The 17522-nt window shown below is 51.7% G+C and overlaps 1 protein-coding gene across 1 annotated transcript in view; it reads right to left on the reverse strand.

The window, feature by feature from the left end:
* Nucleotides 1-2160: 2160 nt before the first annotated feature.
* Nucleotides 2161-17522, reverse strand: part of SCNN1B (sodium channel epithelial 1 subunit beta) — a 60971-nt gene continuing 45609 nt past the window's right edge. Inside the window, exons 5-13 of the mRNA XM_060648776.2 lie at nt 11628-11731; nt 9168-9331; nt 8780-8887; nt 6656-6773; nt 5722-5797; nt 5571-5628; nt 4855-4916; nt 3343-3418; nt 2161-3081 (exon numbers count right to left, since the gene is read on the reverse strand). Of these exons, the coding sequence (XP_060504759.1) occupies nt 2701-3081; nt 3343-3418; nt 4855-4916; nt 5571-5628; nt 5722-5797; nt 6656-6773; nt 8780-8887; nt 9168-9331; nt 11628-11731 (1147 nt within the window). The 3' untranslated portion in view covers nt 2161-2700. The remainder of the gene's footprint in view (nt 3082-3342; nt 3419-4854; nt 4917-5570; nt 5629-5721; nt 5798-6655; nt 6774-8779; nt 8888-9167; nt 9332-11627; nt 11732-17522) is intronic.

A 17522-nucleotide genomic window follows, 5' to 3' on the forward strand; every position in this document is an offset into this window, starting at 1 on the left:
ATTCAACATAGTATTGGAAGTCTTAGCCTTTGCAATCAGACAACACAAAGAAATAAAAGGCATCCAAGTCAGCCAGGAGGAGGTCAAACTTTCACTCTTGGCAGATGACATGATACTCTATACGGAAAACTCAAAAGATTCCACCAAAAAACTGCTAGAATTGATTCATGAATTCAGCAGAGTTGCAGGATATAAAATCAACACACAGAAATCGGTTGCATTCCTATACACCAACAATGAAGCAACAGAAAGAGAAATCAAGGAATTGATCCCATTTACAGTTGCACCAAAAGCCATAAAATACCTAGGAAGAAACCTAACCAAAGAGGTGACAAATCTATACACTGAAAACTGTAGAAAGCTTATGAAATAAATTGAAGAAGACACAAAAAAATGGAAAAAGATTCCATGCTCCTGGATAGGAAGAACAAATATTGTTAACATGTCGGTACTACCCAAAGCAATCTACATATTCAATGCAATCCCTATCAAAATAACACCAGCATTCTTCACAGAGCTAGAACAAATAATCCTACAATTTGTATGGAGCCAGAAAAGACCCCAAGTAGCCAAAGCGATCTTGAAAAAGAAAACCAAAGCAGGAGGCATCACAATCCCAGACTTCAAGCTATATTACAAAGCTGTAATCATCAAGACAGTATGCTACTGGCACAAGAACAGACGCTCAGATCAATGGAACAGAATAGAGAACCCAGAAATGGACCCACAATCAGATGGCCAACTAATCTTTGACGAAGCAGGAAAGAATATCTAATGGAATAAAGACAGTCTCTTCAGCAAGTGGGGCTGGGAAAACTGGATGGCGACATGCAGAAGAATGAACTTGGACCACATTCTTAAACCATACACAAAAATAAACCCAACATGGATGAAAGACCTAAATGTAAGACAGGAAGCCATCAAATTCCTCGAGGAGAAAGCAGGCATAAACCTGTTTGACCTTGGCCACAGCAACTTCTTACTCAACATGTCTCTGGAGGCAAGGGAAACAAGAGCAAAAATGAACTATTGGGACCTCATCAAAATAAAAAGCTTCTGCACAGTGAAGGAAACAAATCAGCAAAACTAAAAGACAACCAACAGAATGGGAGAAGATATTCGCAAACGACATATCAGATAAAGGGTTAGTATCCAAAATCTGTAAAGAACTTATCAAACTCACACCCAAAAAAACAATCCGGTGAAAAAATGGGCAAAAGACATGAATAGACACTTCTCCAAAGACGACATCCAGATGGCCAACCGACACATGAGAAAATGCTCAACATCACTCATCAGGCAAATACAAATCAAAACCACAATGAGATACCCCCTCACACCTGTCAGAATGGCTAACATTAACAACTCAGGCAACAACAGATGTTGGCAAGGGTGTGTAGAAAGAGGATCTCTTTTGCATTGTTGGTGGGAATGCAAGCTGGTGCAGCCACTCTGGAAAACAGTATGGAGATTCCTCAAAAAATTAAAAATAGAACTACCCTACGACCCAGCAATTGCACTACTAGGCATTTATCCATGGGATACAGGTGTGCTGTTTGAAAGGGGCACATTCACCCCAGTGTTTACAGCAGCACTATCAACAATAGCCAAAGTATGGAAAGAGCCCAAATGTCCATCCATGGATGAATGGATAAAGAAGATGGGGTGTGTGTGTATATATATAATGGAGTATGACTCAGCAATCAAAAAGAATGAAATCTTGCCATTTGCAACTACCTGGATGGAACTGGAAGGTATTATGCTAAGCGAAATTAGAGAAAGTAAAATATCGTATGACTTCACTCATATAAGGACTTTAAGACACAGAACAGATGAGCACAAGGGAAGGGAAGCAAAAATAATCTAAAAACAGGGAGGGGGACAAAACATGAGACTCTTAAACATGGAGAACAAACAGAGGGTTACTGGAGGGGTTGTGGGAGGGGGGATGGGCTAAATGGGTAAGGGGCATTAAGGAATCTACTCCTGAAATCATTGTTGCACTATAGCTAACTAATTTGGATGTAAATTAAATAAAATTAAAAATCACCTGCTTGAGGTCCTTCCCTTGGCCAGGCCCTTGCGTCCAAGCCAGTATGGATGCATCAGGGTGCATCAGGGCATTCCGACTGTCCAGCCTGACAAAGAACAAAGCTCAGGTCTGTGTCTTCTACTTTTATTTTCTAGAACAAAATATGTGCCACCTGGCAGCAGGCCCCCCATCCCTGCCCCTGGACCTGCTGCTCTTCCTGCTTTGCACAACTGCTGCCCTCACTCAGCCCATTTGCAGGGCTCAGCCAAGGCCAGGATGGAAGACTGCTGGGTCTGGGGACAGACGGCAGGGCATGTCTGCCTGTGTGTCTCTGGAGCAGTGACTGGCATTGGGAGGAAACCAGTGTGCCTGCAGGGGAGGGTGCTCTAGGGTCTCTGGAGCCTGGCTGGGGATGTCCCAGCCAAGGATCAGGCCAGGTTGGAGGTACGGGCAGGAACCAAATGAGTACACATTTCCCATATCTGTACCAGCACCGTGACCCCACACAGCCCTCAGCTTGGGACAGGCCAGGAGCTGCTGGTCTCTCTGTAGAGGGACACAGACTCTGGCCCTGGAAACCCATCGTCTTCCACTGGGGAGAGCACCACAAAGTGAAGTCTTGGGCAGTGATCTCGGCTTCTCGGATCTGACTTCTGGGCTCCCTGGGTCTAGACGGCATCGCCCTCACTGTCCGACTCGATGATATCCAGTGGTTGCAGACGGAGGGAGTCATAGTTGGGGGGTGGGGTGCCCGGGATGGGCAGGGTCTGCTCATCAGGATAGGTCCCAGGGTCGGGGCCCCGCCCGGCCACGTCGGGCTCGAAGCTGAAGTTGGTGTGAGCCTCCACCAGCTCAGCCACGGTGGGCGGCGGGCCGGCATAGCAAGCCTGGGCCCGCCTTTGCCGCAGGCTCTTGGCGAAGGCCACCAGCTTGATGATGGTGATCCACACGAAGTCGATGAGGATCTCTCCAAACTCGATGAGGCACAGCACTGAGCCCCCCATCCAGAAGCCAAACTGGCCGCCCAGGTTGGAGAGCAGCCAGACGATCTGTGGAGAGCAGGGGGCTGAGGGGCTGGCAGGGCTGGGGGTCAGGCCACAAATTCCTGCCTTGAGCCCTGCCCCGCCTCCCAGGTTCCTGTGAGGTGGGCCCTCAGCCGGGAAGGGGGACGGGGTGACCATCTCAGCCCCGGGGAAACTTCTTGTGACTCCTTTAGGGACGCTCCTAATTCCCCTGTTGGTCTCGGGACCCTCCCCACCCACAGGGTGCAGGGGCGGCAGGGCTGGGGTGTCAGGAGCCCCCAGACTCACGTTATTGGCTGCTGACTCCTCAATGGTGCGATAATTGAATTCTTGGAAGTAGATGTTGAGCTTGACGATTCCCTTCCTGTAGGAGCAGCAAGAAGGGCTGGTGCCCCTTCCCCAAGACACACTGACACACGCACATGCACACTCACAGGAAAGGCAGCCGGGAGGCCCCAGTCCTCTGGCTTGAGCTTCTCACATGTCCACTGCCGTGAGTGGTGAGGTCCAAGCAGAAGCCCAAAGTGCTGCCCTTCCTGGCCCCTCTGGGCCTTGGGCCACAAAGAGCATCTCTGCCCAGCATCACTCCTGTGGGCCCCCAGACTGGCTCTGAGCTCCCCTCCCCCACCCCCGGGGCGCCCGGCCCATACACAGCCTCTCCATAGAGTCCTAAGCCTTGCTCCTTCCTCAGGGGACCCAGGGCACAGAAAGTTGCTCAAGTGGGCTTCCCCTTTACACCTGATACTTCTCAGAAAAGCTATGCTCTCTTGTACCTCCAGGCTTCTGCCCAGACATCTTTGTCTCTTACTTAACAGCTCCTGCTCCTTCTTGGAGAGTTAGCGCAAGTGTCACCTCCCTCTACAGACCTCCCTTATCTCCCAGGCAGAGAGCTCCTTCCCTGCTGTGCTCCCAAAGGAAGGGTCTTGTATAGACTCTCATCACCAGAAGCCCTGCTGGCATATTTCTGTCCTCTAGACTGGAACTCCCTGAGAGTGTGACCTGTGTCTTTCCTGTGCTCAATCTGCATTTGTATTTGATAGATGGAAAGATGGAAGAGTGGATTGAGGATAAGTGGGTGGATGGATGAGGGGATAATGGGATGAATAGGTACATGGGTGAGTGGATAGATGGATGGGAGGAAGATGAGAGGGATGAAGGATGGGTGGATGGATGGACGCATGGGGTGGACGGATGAATGGATAGATGGGTGGGTGGATGATGGGTGGATGGATGGACAGATGGACATATAAGTGGATGGATGGATGATGAGTGGATGGGTGGGTGGATGGACAGATGGTTGAATGGGTGGATGGATAGATGGGTGGATGGGTGGATGGATGGACAGATAAGTAGATGGATGTATGGACAGACGGATGGATGGGTTGTTGAATGGGTAATGGATAGATGGGGGGTGGATAGGTGAGTGGATAGATGGATAAGTGGAAATCTGGAAGGATGGATGGATGGGATGGATGGGTGAATGGGTAGATGGACAGGTGCATGGGTAGAAGAATGGAAGGATGGATGAATAATGGAGGAATGGGTGGATGGACAGATGGGTGAAAGGGCAAATGAACAGGTGACATATGGAGAAATAGGCTCGCCTTTGGGAAGTGGCAGACTCTGAATCCCATTGGCTGGCCTCTCTCTCATTTCCAGTGCCTCCTTCTTCAGGCTTTCTCCTGGATCTGACCAGTGTGAGAAGGTGTCTGAATATCCGCCATACATCCAAACCCCTCCCATGAGATTCTGGTTCCTTCCATTTTCTGCATTCCCCAGCCCCTAAGACTCTAAGCTCACCTGCTCAAGGTGATATTAGTGCTTTGGTCCCGCTCCTGAGACAAGACATGGAAAATCCAATCCTGGAATCCAAGAAGGCAACTGAAAAAAATGGCACCTGCAGCATCCCCTCCCAAACATGGGCCCTGTGATTTGGGGAGATGGGGGGAGGCAGACCACAGCCCTGTAGCTTCCCAAAGCCCCCGGGACCACGTGTTGGCGCTGGGAGGAGGAAGGTAATAGTTCGCACTGTGGCTGCTGCTATGGGGAGAAGGCACTCTAGTCTCCGGTCTTCCCCCAGAGGCCCCGCCATCCTGCGCCAGCTCTTTCCCACCTCTGGCCCTCGAATTTGCTGTTGCTCTTCCAAGATCTTCCTCCCCAGCCCTGCCCAGGCTGGCTCAGCCCATCCTCCTGCGTTAACTCAAATGTTACCTTTGCAGGGAGATCTTCCCTGACCACTCTGTCTAAAGCGGTTTCCCCTGGTTACTCTCCAGTCATCCTGTTTCCCACCCTTACCACACTGTGAAATGATCTAACTTCTGTACGCTCTCTCTCTCCCACCAGAATGTAAGCTCCATAAGAGCAAAGGACCATTCCTGTCTCGTTCACTGCCGTGTCCCCAGCACAGCGCTTTGGGGAAACATTAGCGGAGGGACAAACAGCCCGCAGGCCTATGCCTAGACCTGTCCCTAGCCCAAAGGTGGGCGGCCAGGAGCTTGACCACTCCAGCATCTCACCTCGGAAGCCTCTGAAGGCCAGTCAGCCATGGAGATGGTCATCTTGTACTGGGTGTCACTGGAAGAGACAAGGCAGCCCTGTTGATGTCCCTGCCAGCACCGTGCCCCCACCCTGCAGTCCCCCCCTCCCACCCCCAGCACCCACACTCACTTGCAGGACTCCTTGCACATGTTGATGCAGGTCTCCCTCTGGGCCACGCTCATGCGCAGGTGTGAGTAACAATAGGCTGAGCAGGGTGGGTGGGAGGTAAGAGACTTAAGAGTGGGGGTTTCTAGACGTTTTCCTCTCCTCCTCTGAGGCTGGGGCTGCCCCCTACCCTCCTGGCCATGGCCACCCCAGGCCTGTCTCTAGACGGGAGGGGAAGTCGTCTCTGTGGAGGGTCACCCCTTCCCACCCTGCCCCTCGTGTCCAGCCAGTTTTGCCCCAGCCTGGCCCCGGGGTGGGGAGCCTCCCCCAGACATCCCAGACTCAGCTCAGCAGGAGCAGAGCGGCTTTCCTCTGCTTGTCATGCCCATTCCGGGCTGGGCGGTGCTCACGGGGTCATGCATGAAGGGATGGGTGGTTGGAAGGGATAGTTTTCCCCTCTTGTCTACATACGTTGTTGGTTTTAGAGGTGGTGGGACTCGCTCTGACACTGACAACATCCATCATGTTTGGACTCCAGGCCACCAGGGCCCCTGAAACCCTTGGGAGGCCACCTCGGCCTCCCCTCCCACCCAACAACCCGCAGAGATGCCCGGCGAGCCCACACAGACACGGACGCACATGCTGAGGCTGGTACACGTGGCCTTGTGGGTGCATGAGCGAGCGCACACACACGTGTGGGCATGCAAACCAGCGTGCACAGATGCAAACACGGAAGCAACCCAGGCACGAGTGCCCCCGAGCCCTCTCCCGCATGCATGTGAAAATGTAAACACACACGTGTGCTCGCCAGCAGCTGCCCACAGGGCTCATGCATGCGTGGGTGTGTACCAGGACGGAGTGGGGCCCAGGGGTGGGTGGGGAGGGGGGCTGCGGACTGTGAAGACCACACCCCGGCTATGTGATCAGAGCCCTGGCGGGTGGGGGCCCCCCCACTCACCCCAGTCGGGGAACTCCCGGTTGTTGCAGTATCTCTGCCCACGGGGCAGGGGGTACAGGTAGTGGCCACAGCTGCAGTTCCGGATCATGTGGTCTTGGAAGCAGGAGCGGATACAGGCCTGCAGTGGTGGGAGAGGGGGGACACGGATGTGGCTGTGATGTCCCCACCCGGCCCCGGGAGCCAGGGGAGGGGTCCTTCCGGCTGAAGAGCTACGCCTGCTGACCCCGCAGTCTGGGCGTGGCTGTCCTTCCCTGTCCCTGGTCCTCGGTACCTGCAGAGGGGCTCACGCCAGACCCAGCTGTCTGAGGACAGCCCCGCCACCTATCAAAGCTGGTGCCCCACACATGGCACGGGGAGGGGTGGCTTATTCCAAATACTGCTGGGGTTTCAGGTCACCGTGACCTGGTTCCCCCACACGTGGAGGCAGCTATGTGTCCTGCAGTCACTCAGGGGTGAAGCAGGGTGACAGTCACAACTGTGGGCTAAGGTGAGGAGGGCCCAGCGCTGGGCGGGGAACGGAAGTGGCTGTTACTCATGTGTCTCCGCTTGTCCGTGTGTGGAGGACCCCTGGCTCCATCCCTCGTTCTCTCGGGCTCTCCCCTGCTCTCCTCGGCTCTGCCCCACCAGCCACGGAACCTGCCCCCCCTGTTGTGTGCTCCTGCTGCTCCCCGGCCTGCTCCTTCCCAACCTAGCACACATCCTGTCCTATCGTGTTCTTCCTGACAGGGCTGTGGCCTCCCTGCAAACACAGCCGGGAGAAGCACAGGGGGTGAGGGGCTAGAGGGGTCACATGAGGGGCTCTGACTATGGGCAAGGGTCTCCCATTCTTCCAGACCTCACTGTCTCACCTGGAGATTAGTAGGAGTCCTCTCTGGACCCCGTGACAGATGCTGGGGGTGGGGAATGGGGCGGTGCAGGCAGAGCGCCTGACCAGGACCTGGGTCTTTGCCAAGGTCTCTGGCCAGTGAGGCTGCTGCACCAGATAAAGCAAGAGGTGAGGTTTTTCTAGAATGAGGTCTCTGAGACTGGGCCTGATGGATACCTCCATGGCCTCTGTCTCTATGCCTCCCATCTCCCTGTGCTGCCCGTCTGTCTATCCCTTCAGAAGCTCAGAAGGTTCCCCCAAGTTCCTCACTGCAGACCGAAGCCCCTCCAGATAGAAGGTGGCCAAACTGGCCAGGTCAGAGTGTGGGGTGGACAGGTCAGCCAGGCAGGGTGGGCCGGAGGGTGGGCACAGGGGGCACTAGATTTCCAGTAACCTAGACAAAAGGGAAGTGCACGCCATGCTCAGGGCTCTTAGGCACAGAGGCAGGCACTACGCTGCCCCCCAGTTATGCCTCAGTTTCCTTATCTGCAAAGGCAGCCTGGGCTGGGGGAGAGGTGTCATTGAGCGGTCACTTCTGTCACTCGTGCAGAGGTTCGGACTGTCCCAGATTCACTGGGGCTGGGTCTTAGGACAGGCCTCCCGGGCTGACCCTGGAGGTCAGGGCAAAAGGGAAGCCCCAGCTGCAGCGAGGGGAATTGAGGCCGTATACAAAGAGGGTAAACTGATGAGGCGTTTGCACTGGGGCCTGTAAATCCCAGCTTCCTCATTCCTAATCATTTTACCTCCATCTCAGCATTGTTGTGAGGATTAAATGAATTAGTGTGTGTAAAGCACTTGGAACAGTGCCTGCCTAGCACACGATAAGCCTGCTACTCTTCGTATATTAATACTTAGAACAAATAAATGTTATATATATAATAAGTGCTATTCTTGCCCCGTGGGGTGTTGAAAGGATCAAATGATGAGGCAATACATGCGAGCCCTTAGCACAGCATCTCTCTCACACAAGGGTTCTTCTTAGAGACCCCAGAGTGAGATCCCCATGTTCTGGGCACCCCCAAAGGGCATACCTGCCGAGGGGAGATGAGCAGTGGCCAGCCCTGGGCCCTGGAGAGCACCCAGGGAATGGACCGGCTCCACAGCCCCAAGGGCCACCAAACCCGCCAAACTACCCAGCGGTCACCTACAAAAATCCAGCAGAGCTGGCCTTGTCGGGCCCAGCTCCCCTGGAGCCCCGAGGCCCTGGGCCTGGTAGACGTGGACCGGCTCTAGGTACCGAGGCCTCGAGGGCTTCTTACCTGGATGGAGTAGGTGGTGTTGTAGTCGCTGTAAAGGTTTCGCACGGGGACGTCGGAGCCGTTCATGGTGCACTGGCTGTAGGGCTCTCCCTTGCGCTCCAGCTTGTCCTGTGTCCATAAAGTTTGCTCCTGGAGGCCCCGGTCACCCCTAGGAGGCCCCCTTTGTACCTCCCTCCCATGGGGGTCTGTGGGGATGCCAAAAGGGGATGGGAAGCCATAGGCCCCAGTAGGTGCCAGATGATGCCGGTCTTCCCCCACAGCATGGCCATCCTGGTGGCAGGGGGAAGGGGGGTTCCAGCCAGAAGGCAGGAATGGGCCATGAGGGAGGGCCAGCTCAGCCCTGGGCAGGTAGGGTTCCACCTTCGGTTCCCCTTGGCTGCAGCCGTACCACCAGCACCCCGATGGATGTCTCCGTCCCGGACATGGCGTAGATACCCTCGTCTTTGATGAAGGGGTATGACCTCTGCTCATGAAGCATCAGCCGGGCGCCGGCCGTGGACGTGAGGAAGGGCACATAGTCGTCCTGGCCTATGTCCAGGATCAGCTTCAGGCCTGTGGGAAGGTGGGGCCGAGGGCTGCCTGAACTTGCTCCCCAAGGCTGAAGGGAGACCCATCAGCCACTTAGCCAAGCCCCCAGCCCCAGGCCCAGGGGACCTCCGGGGCCCATCCAGGAAACTGGCTCTGCCTTGCAAAAATGAGACTCCTTGCCTTCTCCAAGGCCCCCGTCCTAGCCCAAGCCACCATGTCTCCCCTCTCCCCCCATGATCTCTTTTCCACGTGGCAGGTAGATCCAGGGGTACAGCACAGCGCCGGCCCACCTCAAATCACATGAGTCCTCATTCCCTTCATTAAGTCCCTCTTGGCCTCCATGCTCCTGCCTGCTGCTGGGCCCTTACAAATGCCTCAAGAACACTGTTCCCTTACTCTGGAATTATGTCCCTACCTTAACCCTCCAAGATCCTCCTGCTCTTCCTTCGGATCTCAGCCTGAGTCACTTCTTCCAGAAGCCTTCCCTGACTACCAAGACAAGGTCTCAGGGTCTTTGTTATTTGCTCTTGTAGCTCTGGAACTTTCCTCCCAATATGTGCCTCCCTTACATGATTCTTTTATTGTCAGTCTTCCTTCCCCATTCGACAGTTCCCTTCTTGTGCACAGAGACCAGCCCCCAATGTTATGCACCATAAGACTATGCTGGGTGGGTAGGACAACAGGCTAGTATTTATCGAGCACTTGCTATGTGCCGAGTGCTGGGCCCAAGTACCTTATTATACATGATCTCACTGGCGTTCACAAAAGCAAAGCTGCTATTCTTATCCCCATTTTATAGGTGAGGAAACCAAGGCACAGAGAGGTGAAGAGACTTGTCCAGGGTCACCCAGCAAGAAAGGGGAATTGTTGGGGTTCTAACACAGGCAGCTGAGCTCCTTGGTCTCAATCGTCTGCCGTGAAGTGAGTTGACCGGTACCTCTGTGATGCACAGAGATTCCAGGGACATAATGGCTGGATGAAGGGAGGTCAGTAGTCCCCTGTACCCCTTTTGACCAACAGCCCTGATAGTTAGAATGACAGCCTGCCTCTTGGAGTCTGGGGAGGTCAGAAGTTCATGGGAGGAAGGATCGCTCCCACCTGTGCCTGGCTCACAGCCGGAATGCCGAAGCCATCCTGAGGCCACCGTGAGTCTTTCCCCAGAGACGGACCAATGCAGTGGCCTCTGTCATCGATCACTTCCCCTTCCCCTGCTTCCATTAATCCTTCACCCTCTCTCTGTCTTGTTCAAGAACTTGGTTTAGCAGTGAGGCTAAGTAAGAGTATGGGCTCTGCAACATGTTAACTGTGTGCTCTTGGACAAGTTATTTAAACCTTCCAAGAATATCCGGCATGTACTGAGCATTTCGCATTTGCCCGGCACAGTACTGAGCAGGTGGCTGCATTATGTCACAGTGATTCCACGAGCTATACACAATATGTTCTATGATGCTACCATGTACTGTCTCTGGGGAGACCAAGGCTTCCAGAAGTTCAGTCTGGATCTCAGGATTACCTGGGGGGTCAGCGGTAGAGAGTTTTCACTCGTGCACGGGAGCCTGAGTTCCTGACCCCTGCCTGAGCTGCACTGCTTCTGAATCCTCACCTTGCTGATCAGCAAAATGGGAACCCCAGTCTCCACCCCAGGTGTTTACGGGAGTTGAAGGTGATAAAGGAAATTTTCAACTTTTAACATACCTCGGCCCTGCTTTCAGGCTCCCAGGGAGGCTGTACTTTAACATTTACCAGGGTCAAAATGACTCCACCAAAACCTCAGAGCACAGGCTCTATTTCTGGCCCCAGCACACATCGTACATCTACTTTGTTAAAACAAATAACCAAAAACGAGCATTCCAAATATAAAGAAAAAGAAAAAAAAAAAAACCCTCCCTGGTTCCCATAAGATTAAAGTCATACAGTCTTGCAGATACTAAAAACGTAAGATAAAGTCTGTAACTTTCTGGAACGTTCTTCATCATGATGGTTTGTAACTGTTGATGTAAAAAACATATATAACCCTGCACCAAACTTCCTTTCCCGGTGCACTCCCTTCCTTGTCAAGACCGTGTATCCCAGGCAGCTGTCCTAACGTGGGCTCGAATGAAACTCTTCCTTTCTCTTTAAAATTTTTAAAAAGGTTTGTTCATTTTGTGTGGCCAAGGGAATGGCTCCCCACCCACCGAACAGGTTGCCCTTCCCTGTGCTGCCTCCTGTCTAATCCAGGCCCTGACCCTCGACAGCTGATGGTCCTTTGGTCTTTTAGCCCCACGTGGTGGGGATTTAAAGCCCCATGGCTCTGGCCCCAGGATGAACCAAGACTCACCAAACTCAGCTCCGGGGTTGGCCGAAGGGAGCGCCTTCTCCGTCATGCCCCAGTTGAAGATATAACAGTTGCCATAATCAGGGTGGAAGATGGACGTGAAGTTCCTGAAAGAAACACCATCAGCTAGAGATCAGGGCCCACCCAGCAGGTGCCTCCCTGAGTGTCTGTGGTCTGGGGCCTGGCAGAGCGGAGCTGGGAGGATCCGACAGACGGGCTGGGCAAGCCGGGAACTCACATAGAGAGAAAGCTGGCTGGGATGGTGGGTCAGAGAGGGGGTGAGTCGGCAGAGGGCAAACAGAGGCCGGGGAAAGAGAAGGCTTTATAATGAGGCATGTGGAACACTATACAGGGTCCTCTCTGATGTCCTGGAAAGGTTTCCTAAGGAAATAAGTTAACAATAACGACAAATGTTTCCATAAAGATGCTCGCCGCAGTAGCAACGGTATAATGCAGTTTCAAAAGAATTCAGTTAGAATCACTCACCATCAGGGAGATACAAATCAAAACCACAATGAGATACCACCTTACACCTGTCAGAATGGCTAACAGTAACAACTCAGGCAACAACGGATGTTGGCGAGGATGTGGAGAAAGAGGGTCTCTTTTGCAGTGTTGGTGGCAATGCAAGCTGGTGCAGCCACTCTGGAAAACAGTATGCAGGTTCCTCAAAAAATTAAAAACAGAACTACCCTATGACCCAGCAATTGTGCTACTAGGCATTTATCCAAGGTATACAGGTGTGCTGTTTCGAAGGGACACATGCACCCCCATGTTTATAGCAGCACTATCAACAATAGCCAAAGGATGGAAAGAGCCCAAATGTCCACTGATGGATGAATGGATAAAGAAGATGTGGTATATATATATATACAACAGAGTATTACTCGGCAATCAAAAAGAATGAAATCTTGCCATTTGCAACTATGTGGATGGAACTGGAGGGTATTATGCGAAGTGAAATTAGAGAAAGACAAAAATCATGACTTCACTCATATGAGGACTTTAAGAGACAAAACAGATGAACATAAGGGAAGGGAAACAAAAGTAATATAAAAACAGGGAGGGGGACAAAACAGAAGAGACCCTTAAACATAGAGAACAAACAGTGTTGCTGGAGGGGTTGTGGGAGGGGGGATGGGCTAAATGGGTCAGGGGCACCCAGGAATCTACTCCTGAAATCATTGTTGCACTATATGCTAACTAACTTGGATGTAAATTTTAAAAAATAAAAAATAAGATTAAAAAAAAGAATTCAGTTATAAAAAGACTTTTTTGGATATGGAACATTTCAAACACACACAAAAAGGTCGAGACAAAACCCACCGCCAGCTTCCAGAATCATCACCACATGGCCACTAATGCTTCATCTCTACCCGCCCCACCCCACCTCCCTTCCATATTATTTTCAAGCAAATCTCAGACATCATGATATTATCTGTAAACATTTCCAGATGTAGCTTGGAAAGTGAGAACTCTCTTGAAAATACGGCTATTACCATGTTAAACATAACCAACAAAAATCCCTTAAGATTAACTATTCAGTTCAAAGTTCAATTGTCTCTTCAATGTCAATTTTTACAATTTATTTGTTTAAATTGGGATGCAAATGAGGTTAAGGTGACTGGTTGATAGGTCTTTCAAGTTTCTTCTAATCTATGGCTCCCTCCAGCTTTTTTTTTTTTTTTTCTTCTTGTAACATAGCTGTTAAAACAGTTCTGGTTTGAAGAGGCAGTGATACAATGAGAAAATCATTTCACAACCCTGACAAATGAATGGCTTTGGGCAGTGCACCCTGGTGGGCCAGTGCTGCGTGTCTCCTGAGGGAAGAGCACAGGCTGCCGAGGAGGTGGCCTTTCGAATAAAAAGTAAAAATCAGGGGTACCTGGGTGGCTCAGTCAGTTAAGCGTCTGATGCTTGGTTTTGGCTCAGGTCATGAACTCACAGTTCGTGCGTTCAGGCCCCATACTGGGGCTCTGTGCTGGCAGTGCAGAGCCTGCTTGGGATTCTCTCTCTCTCCCTCTCTCTCTGCACCCCCCCCCACCTCTCTCTCTCCAAAAATAAATAAATGAAGTTAAAAATAAATAAATAAAAATCAGCCCCAAACAGGACCATGCATCTGTCTCTAACCACCATTTATGAGAAATGTTGGAGACAGAGGAACAGGTTCAAAGTCACTACAGCAAGTCAACCTGCAAAATCCAGACCTTGGGGAATGAAACAGGATAAACAACCCAGTTTCTTCAACAAACGCACTGCGAGAGAGGAGAAGGGACACAGGCTCTAGATTAATAGAAATTTTACAGACACAATCACAACATGCTGCCTTTAGTTATATCCTGATTCACACAAGCAAACAGGCAAAAAGGTATAAATGACATGAGCATGAAGATGATTATGGGCAGTTGATGGTGTTGAGGAATTATTGTTAATTTTTTTCAGGTGGGATAATGGTATTATGGTTTGTTTTTTTTTTAAGTCTTTCTCTTTTGCAGATATGTTCTGAACTATTTACAGCTGAAAGACCCTGGAGTCTAGGCTTTGCTGCAAAATGGATGGGAAGGGAAGTGAGTTGTGGCCATGGGCTCTGGCTTCCTTGTGAGGTCATCATACTCTATTCTGTCTGTAGGTATATCCTCAGGTCCCCATAAGGAATCACTTTAAAAATGTCTTTGTGTGTTTTTTGTTGTTCTTATTTTATCTAATTCTTTTTTCTTGTTTTTAATGTTTATTTTGAGAGAGAGAGAGGGAGAGAACGAGTGGGGAAGGGGCAGAGAGAGAGGGAGACACAGAATCCGAAGCAGGCTCCAGGTTCTCAGCTGTCAGCACAGAGCCCGATGCGGGGCCCAAACTCACAAACTGCAAGATCATGACCTGAGCTGAAGTTAGATGCTTAACTGAGCCACCCAGGTGCCCCCCCCCCCCTTTTTTTTTAATTTGAGAGAGAGAGAGAGAGAGAGAGAGAGCAAGCTCAGGGGAAAGGGGCAGAGGGAGAGAGGAAGAGAATCCCAAGCAGGCTGCACACTGAGCGTGGAACCCAACATGGGACTAGATCCCATGACCCTGGGATCATGACCTGAGCCAGAATCAAGAGTTGGATGCTCAACCAACTGAACCACCCATGTGCCCATGTTTTTCTCACTTTATTAAAAATAGGAAGGAAGGGGGCTGAGCACAGAAACAGCAACAGAAATGGAGCATTGTCTTCTAAGCCCTGTATTTTGAAACACAGATGATGCAAACCTTGCAGGGGCCAGCCCCGTGCTGCACATTTCTGTGTACCTTCTCCCATTCAATCCTCAAAATAACCCCATGAGGTCAGCTGATATCTGCCCCTGTGTTCAGATTAGGAAGCCATTTCCTCCACCTCTGGCCTCACCCTCTGTGCTGGCAGAACGAGGTGGGTCCGGGGCAGGCTGGGAAATCCAAGCTGGGAGCTGACCCTGGTGGACAGATTTGAGCTGCTTTCTCAACCTCTAAGCTTCGGTGTTCTCGACAGTGAAAGGGAAATCAGGAAGAAACCACATTTCTTCATCCAACAAGTGTTTACTGAGGCAGGTACTGGGCTGAGGACACCTGAGGTGAACAAGAGTCCAGCCCTGGAAGGTCACCATGTGGCTGGGGATGCGGAGTGGTGGGGGGAACTCAGCAGCGTCCTGTCGACGCTGTCCTTCCAGAATGTGCCTCTGGCCCTGTCCACTTCTCTCCATCTCTGAGGCTCCCCCTGCACTCCCTGTGCAAAGTCACTTCCCTGCCCGGGTGCTTGATCATTTCTACTGCTTATTCCCTGCTAGCACGTGTCAAAATCTGAAATGATCTTTATTTAACTGCTTGCTCATCAGCTGTCTCCTGCATTAGAAGGTAAGCCCAGGGAGGGCAGCTGTCTGTCTTGAGGGAGAAAGCATTCAGAGGCTAACACCCCAGGCCTGGGAGCCAGCCTGCCTGAATTCAAATTTTGGCTCTGTCACTGAGTAGCTGGTGAGCTTTCCCTGTGCCTCACCTTCCTCACCTGTAATGCCAGGATTATAATAGCACCCACCCAAGAGGACTAAGGCGAGGGCTGGATGCCGAGCATCTGGAAATACTCAACAAAAGCAGGCCGCTCCTACTGCTCAGAGGCTGGCCCACGGTAGACAGACACTTAGTAAATATTTGTTGGGTAAATTATAATATGTGATAAGGGTATCAGCAGAGATAAGCATAGAGGAGTGACACCTAATTCTCGCTGGGGTGTGTGTAGGGATGAGGGTCATGGAAGGGTTCTTGGAGGAGGCGAGGCCTGAGCTGAGACTTTTAAGGATGACTAAGAGGTAGGGACTAGAGAGGAGAAAGGGCACATCACGCAGGGGGCACAGCATAGGCAAAGGCCCGGGGGGGAGAAATGGCTTTGCGCGGGCATCACGGAGCGTGCGTCGGTGTAGGATCAGGGCTGTGGCCACAGGAGGAACAGAGCAGGGCAAACTGGCTAAAGCCGGGCGCTGTTCTGGAGGGAGAGACCCCGCCCCAGGGTGTGGGGACACAGTGTTCCCAAGAAACGGTCTCCGGTCTCCGACATCTGCAACCCAGGGCGTGGTCGGATCCCCTTCTGCCCAGGGCCGTGCTCTCGGCCTCACTGTAGGCGCCAACTATTTGCTTGTCGCCAGCGCCCTTTACCTGGAGAGGCTTCTCCCAGTGCTGGCCCACTCTTGCTCCAGAGCCAGGCATTCCCCCCTCCCGCCAAAAAAACCTTCTTGGGACAGGTGCAAGGCGTGTAGACGGAGACCAGCAAACCCCTGGAAAGGACGGAGACACAGAGCGTCCCCGGCAGGAAGATGAACAGTGGTGCTGTATGGCAGAGGTCAGGAAGGGCTCCCGAGGGCAGAAGCTAGCGAGCCAGATGGAGCAGTGATGACGATGATGCTTATATATGCCTACGTCCTGGCTTCTAGATGCCATTGCCCAATAAAAGGAACCAGGGCTCCTCAGAGAAATGGCTGATTCTAGGGCTTGGGGCATCTTGAGGTGCTAGAAAGTAAGGAAGTACTAAAAAAAAAAAAAAAGAGTGATGGGGACGTGTCAAAAAGACACAGGAGCCAACACAAGGAGCTGCTACTGGCCAAAGCTGGAAGAATTTGAGTAAGAAAATAAATAATGTGGTACTGGGTTACAACCCCAATACACACAAGCCCATACCAGTAGAAATGACTGAATAAACAAACACGTGGGGAAGAGAGAAGTCTTCCCCACAGAAGACTTCCAAAGAGTCTATATTCTCCTCTGCAGGAGACCAGGAGCTGCCTGCCACCCCCCTGCCCCCAGAAGGTGACCTCAACTTAGCGACTTGCTTCCACACAGGGCCTGGGAAGGGAAGAGGTCACCTCACGACGGGGGAGCGTGGCACCCATAGCTTAACCAAGTGAGGGAGGTCAACATCACGGGTGGTGTCATGTGGCTGAGGTGTTCCCCACCCCGCCCAGGATTCGAAGTGACGAGGGGGTCGCTCGCCTTGTGCTCTTCTTCCCCCCAAACCCGTCTGATCTGTATACACCCAAGTCAAGGACTTGCCCTAAAACACCTGCCCAGTACTCTGAAACTGTCATGGTCAACCCAAACAAAGAAGCCCGAAAAACCGTGACAGAGTTTCTGCACGAAATGGGGTCTCCCGGATGGAATCCCGGAACAGGAAAAGGTCACCAGGAAACACTGCTGAATCCACAAGAACGTGTCAAATTTAGTTAATAGCAATATGCCAACATTAGTTTCTTAGTTTTGACAAATCACCGTGGTGACAGAAGATGTCAACAATGGGGGGGGGGGCGCCGGGGAGAGGTACAAGGGAACCAACCGGATACACTCTCTTTGCAACATTTCTGTAAACCTAAGATTATTCCACATTAAAAAGTTGACTTTAAAAAAAAT

This window comes from Panthera onca, chromosome E3, assembly GCF_046562875.1.
Source record: "Panthera onca isolate mPanOnc1 chromosome E3, mPanOnc1 haplotype 2, whole genome shotgun sequence".
Lineage (NCBI taxonomy): Eukaryota > Metazoa > Chordata > Mammalia > Carnivora > Felidae > Panthera > Panthera onca.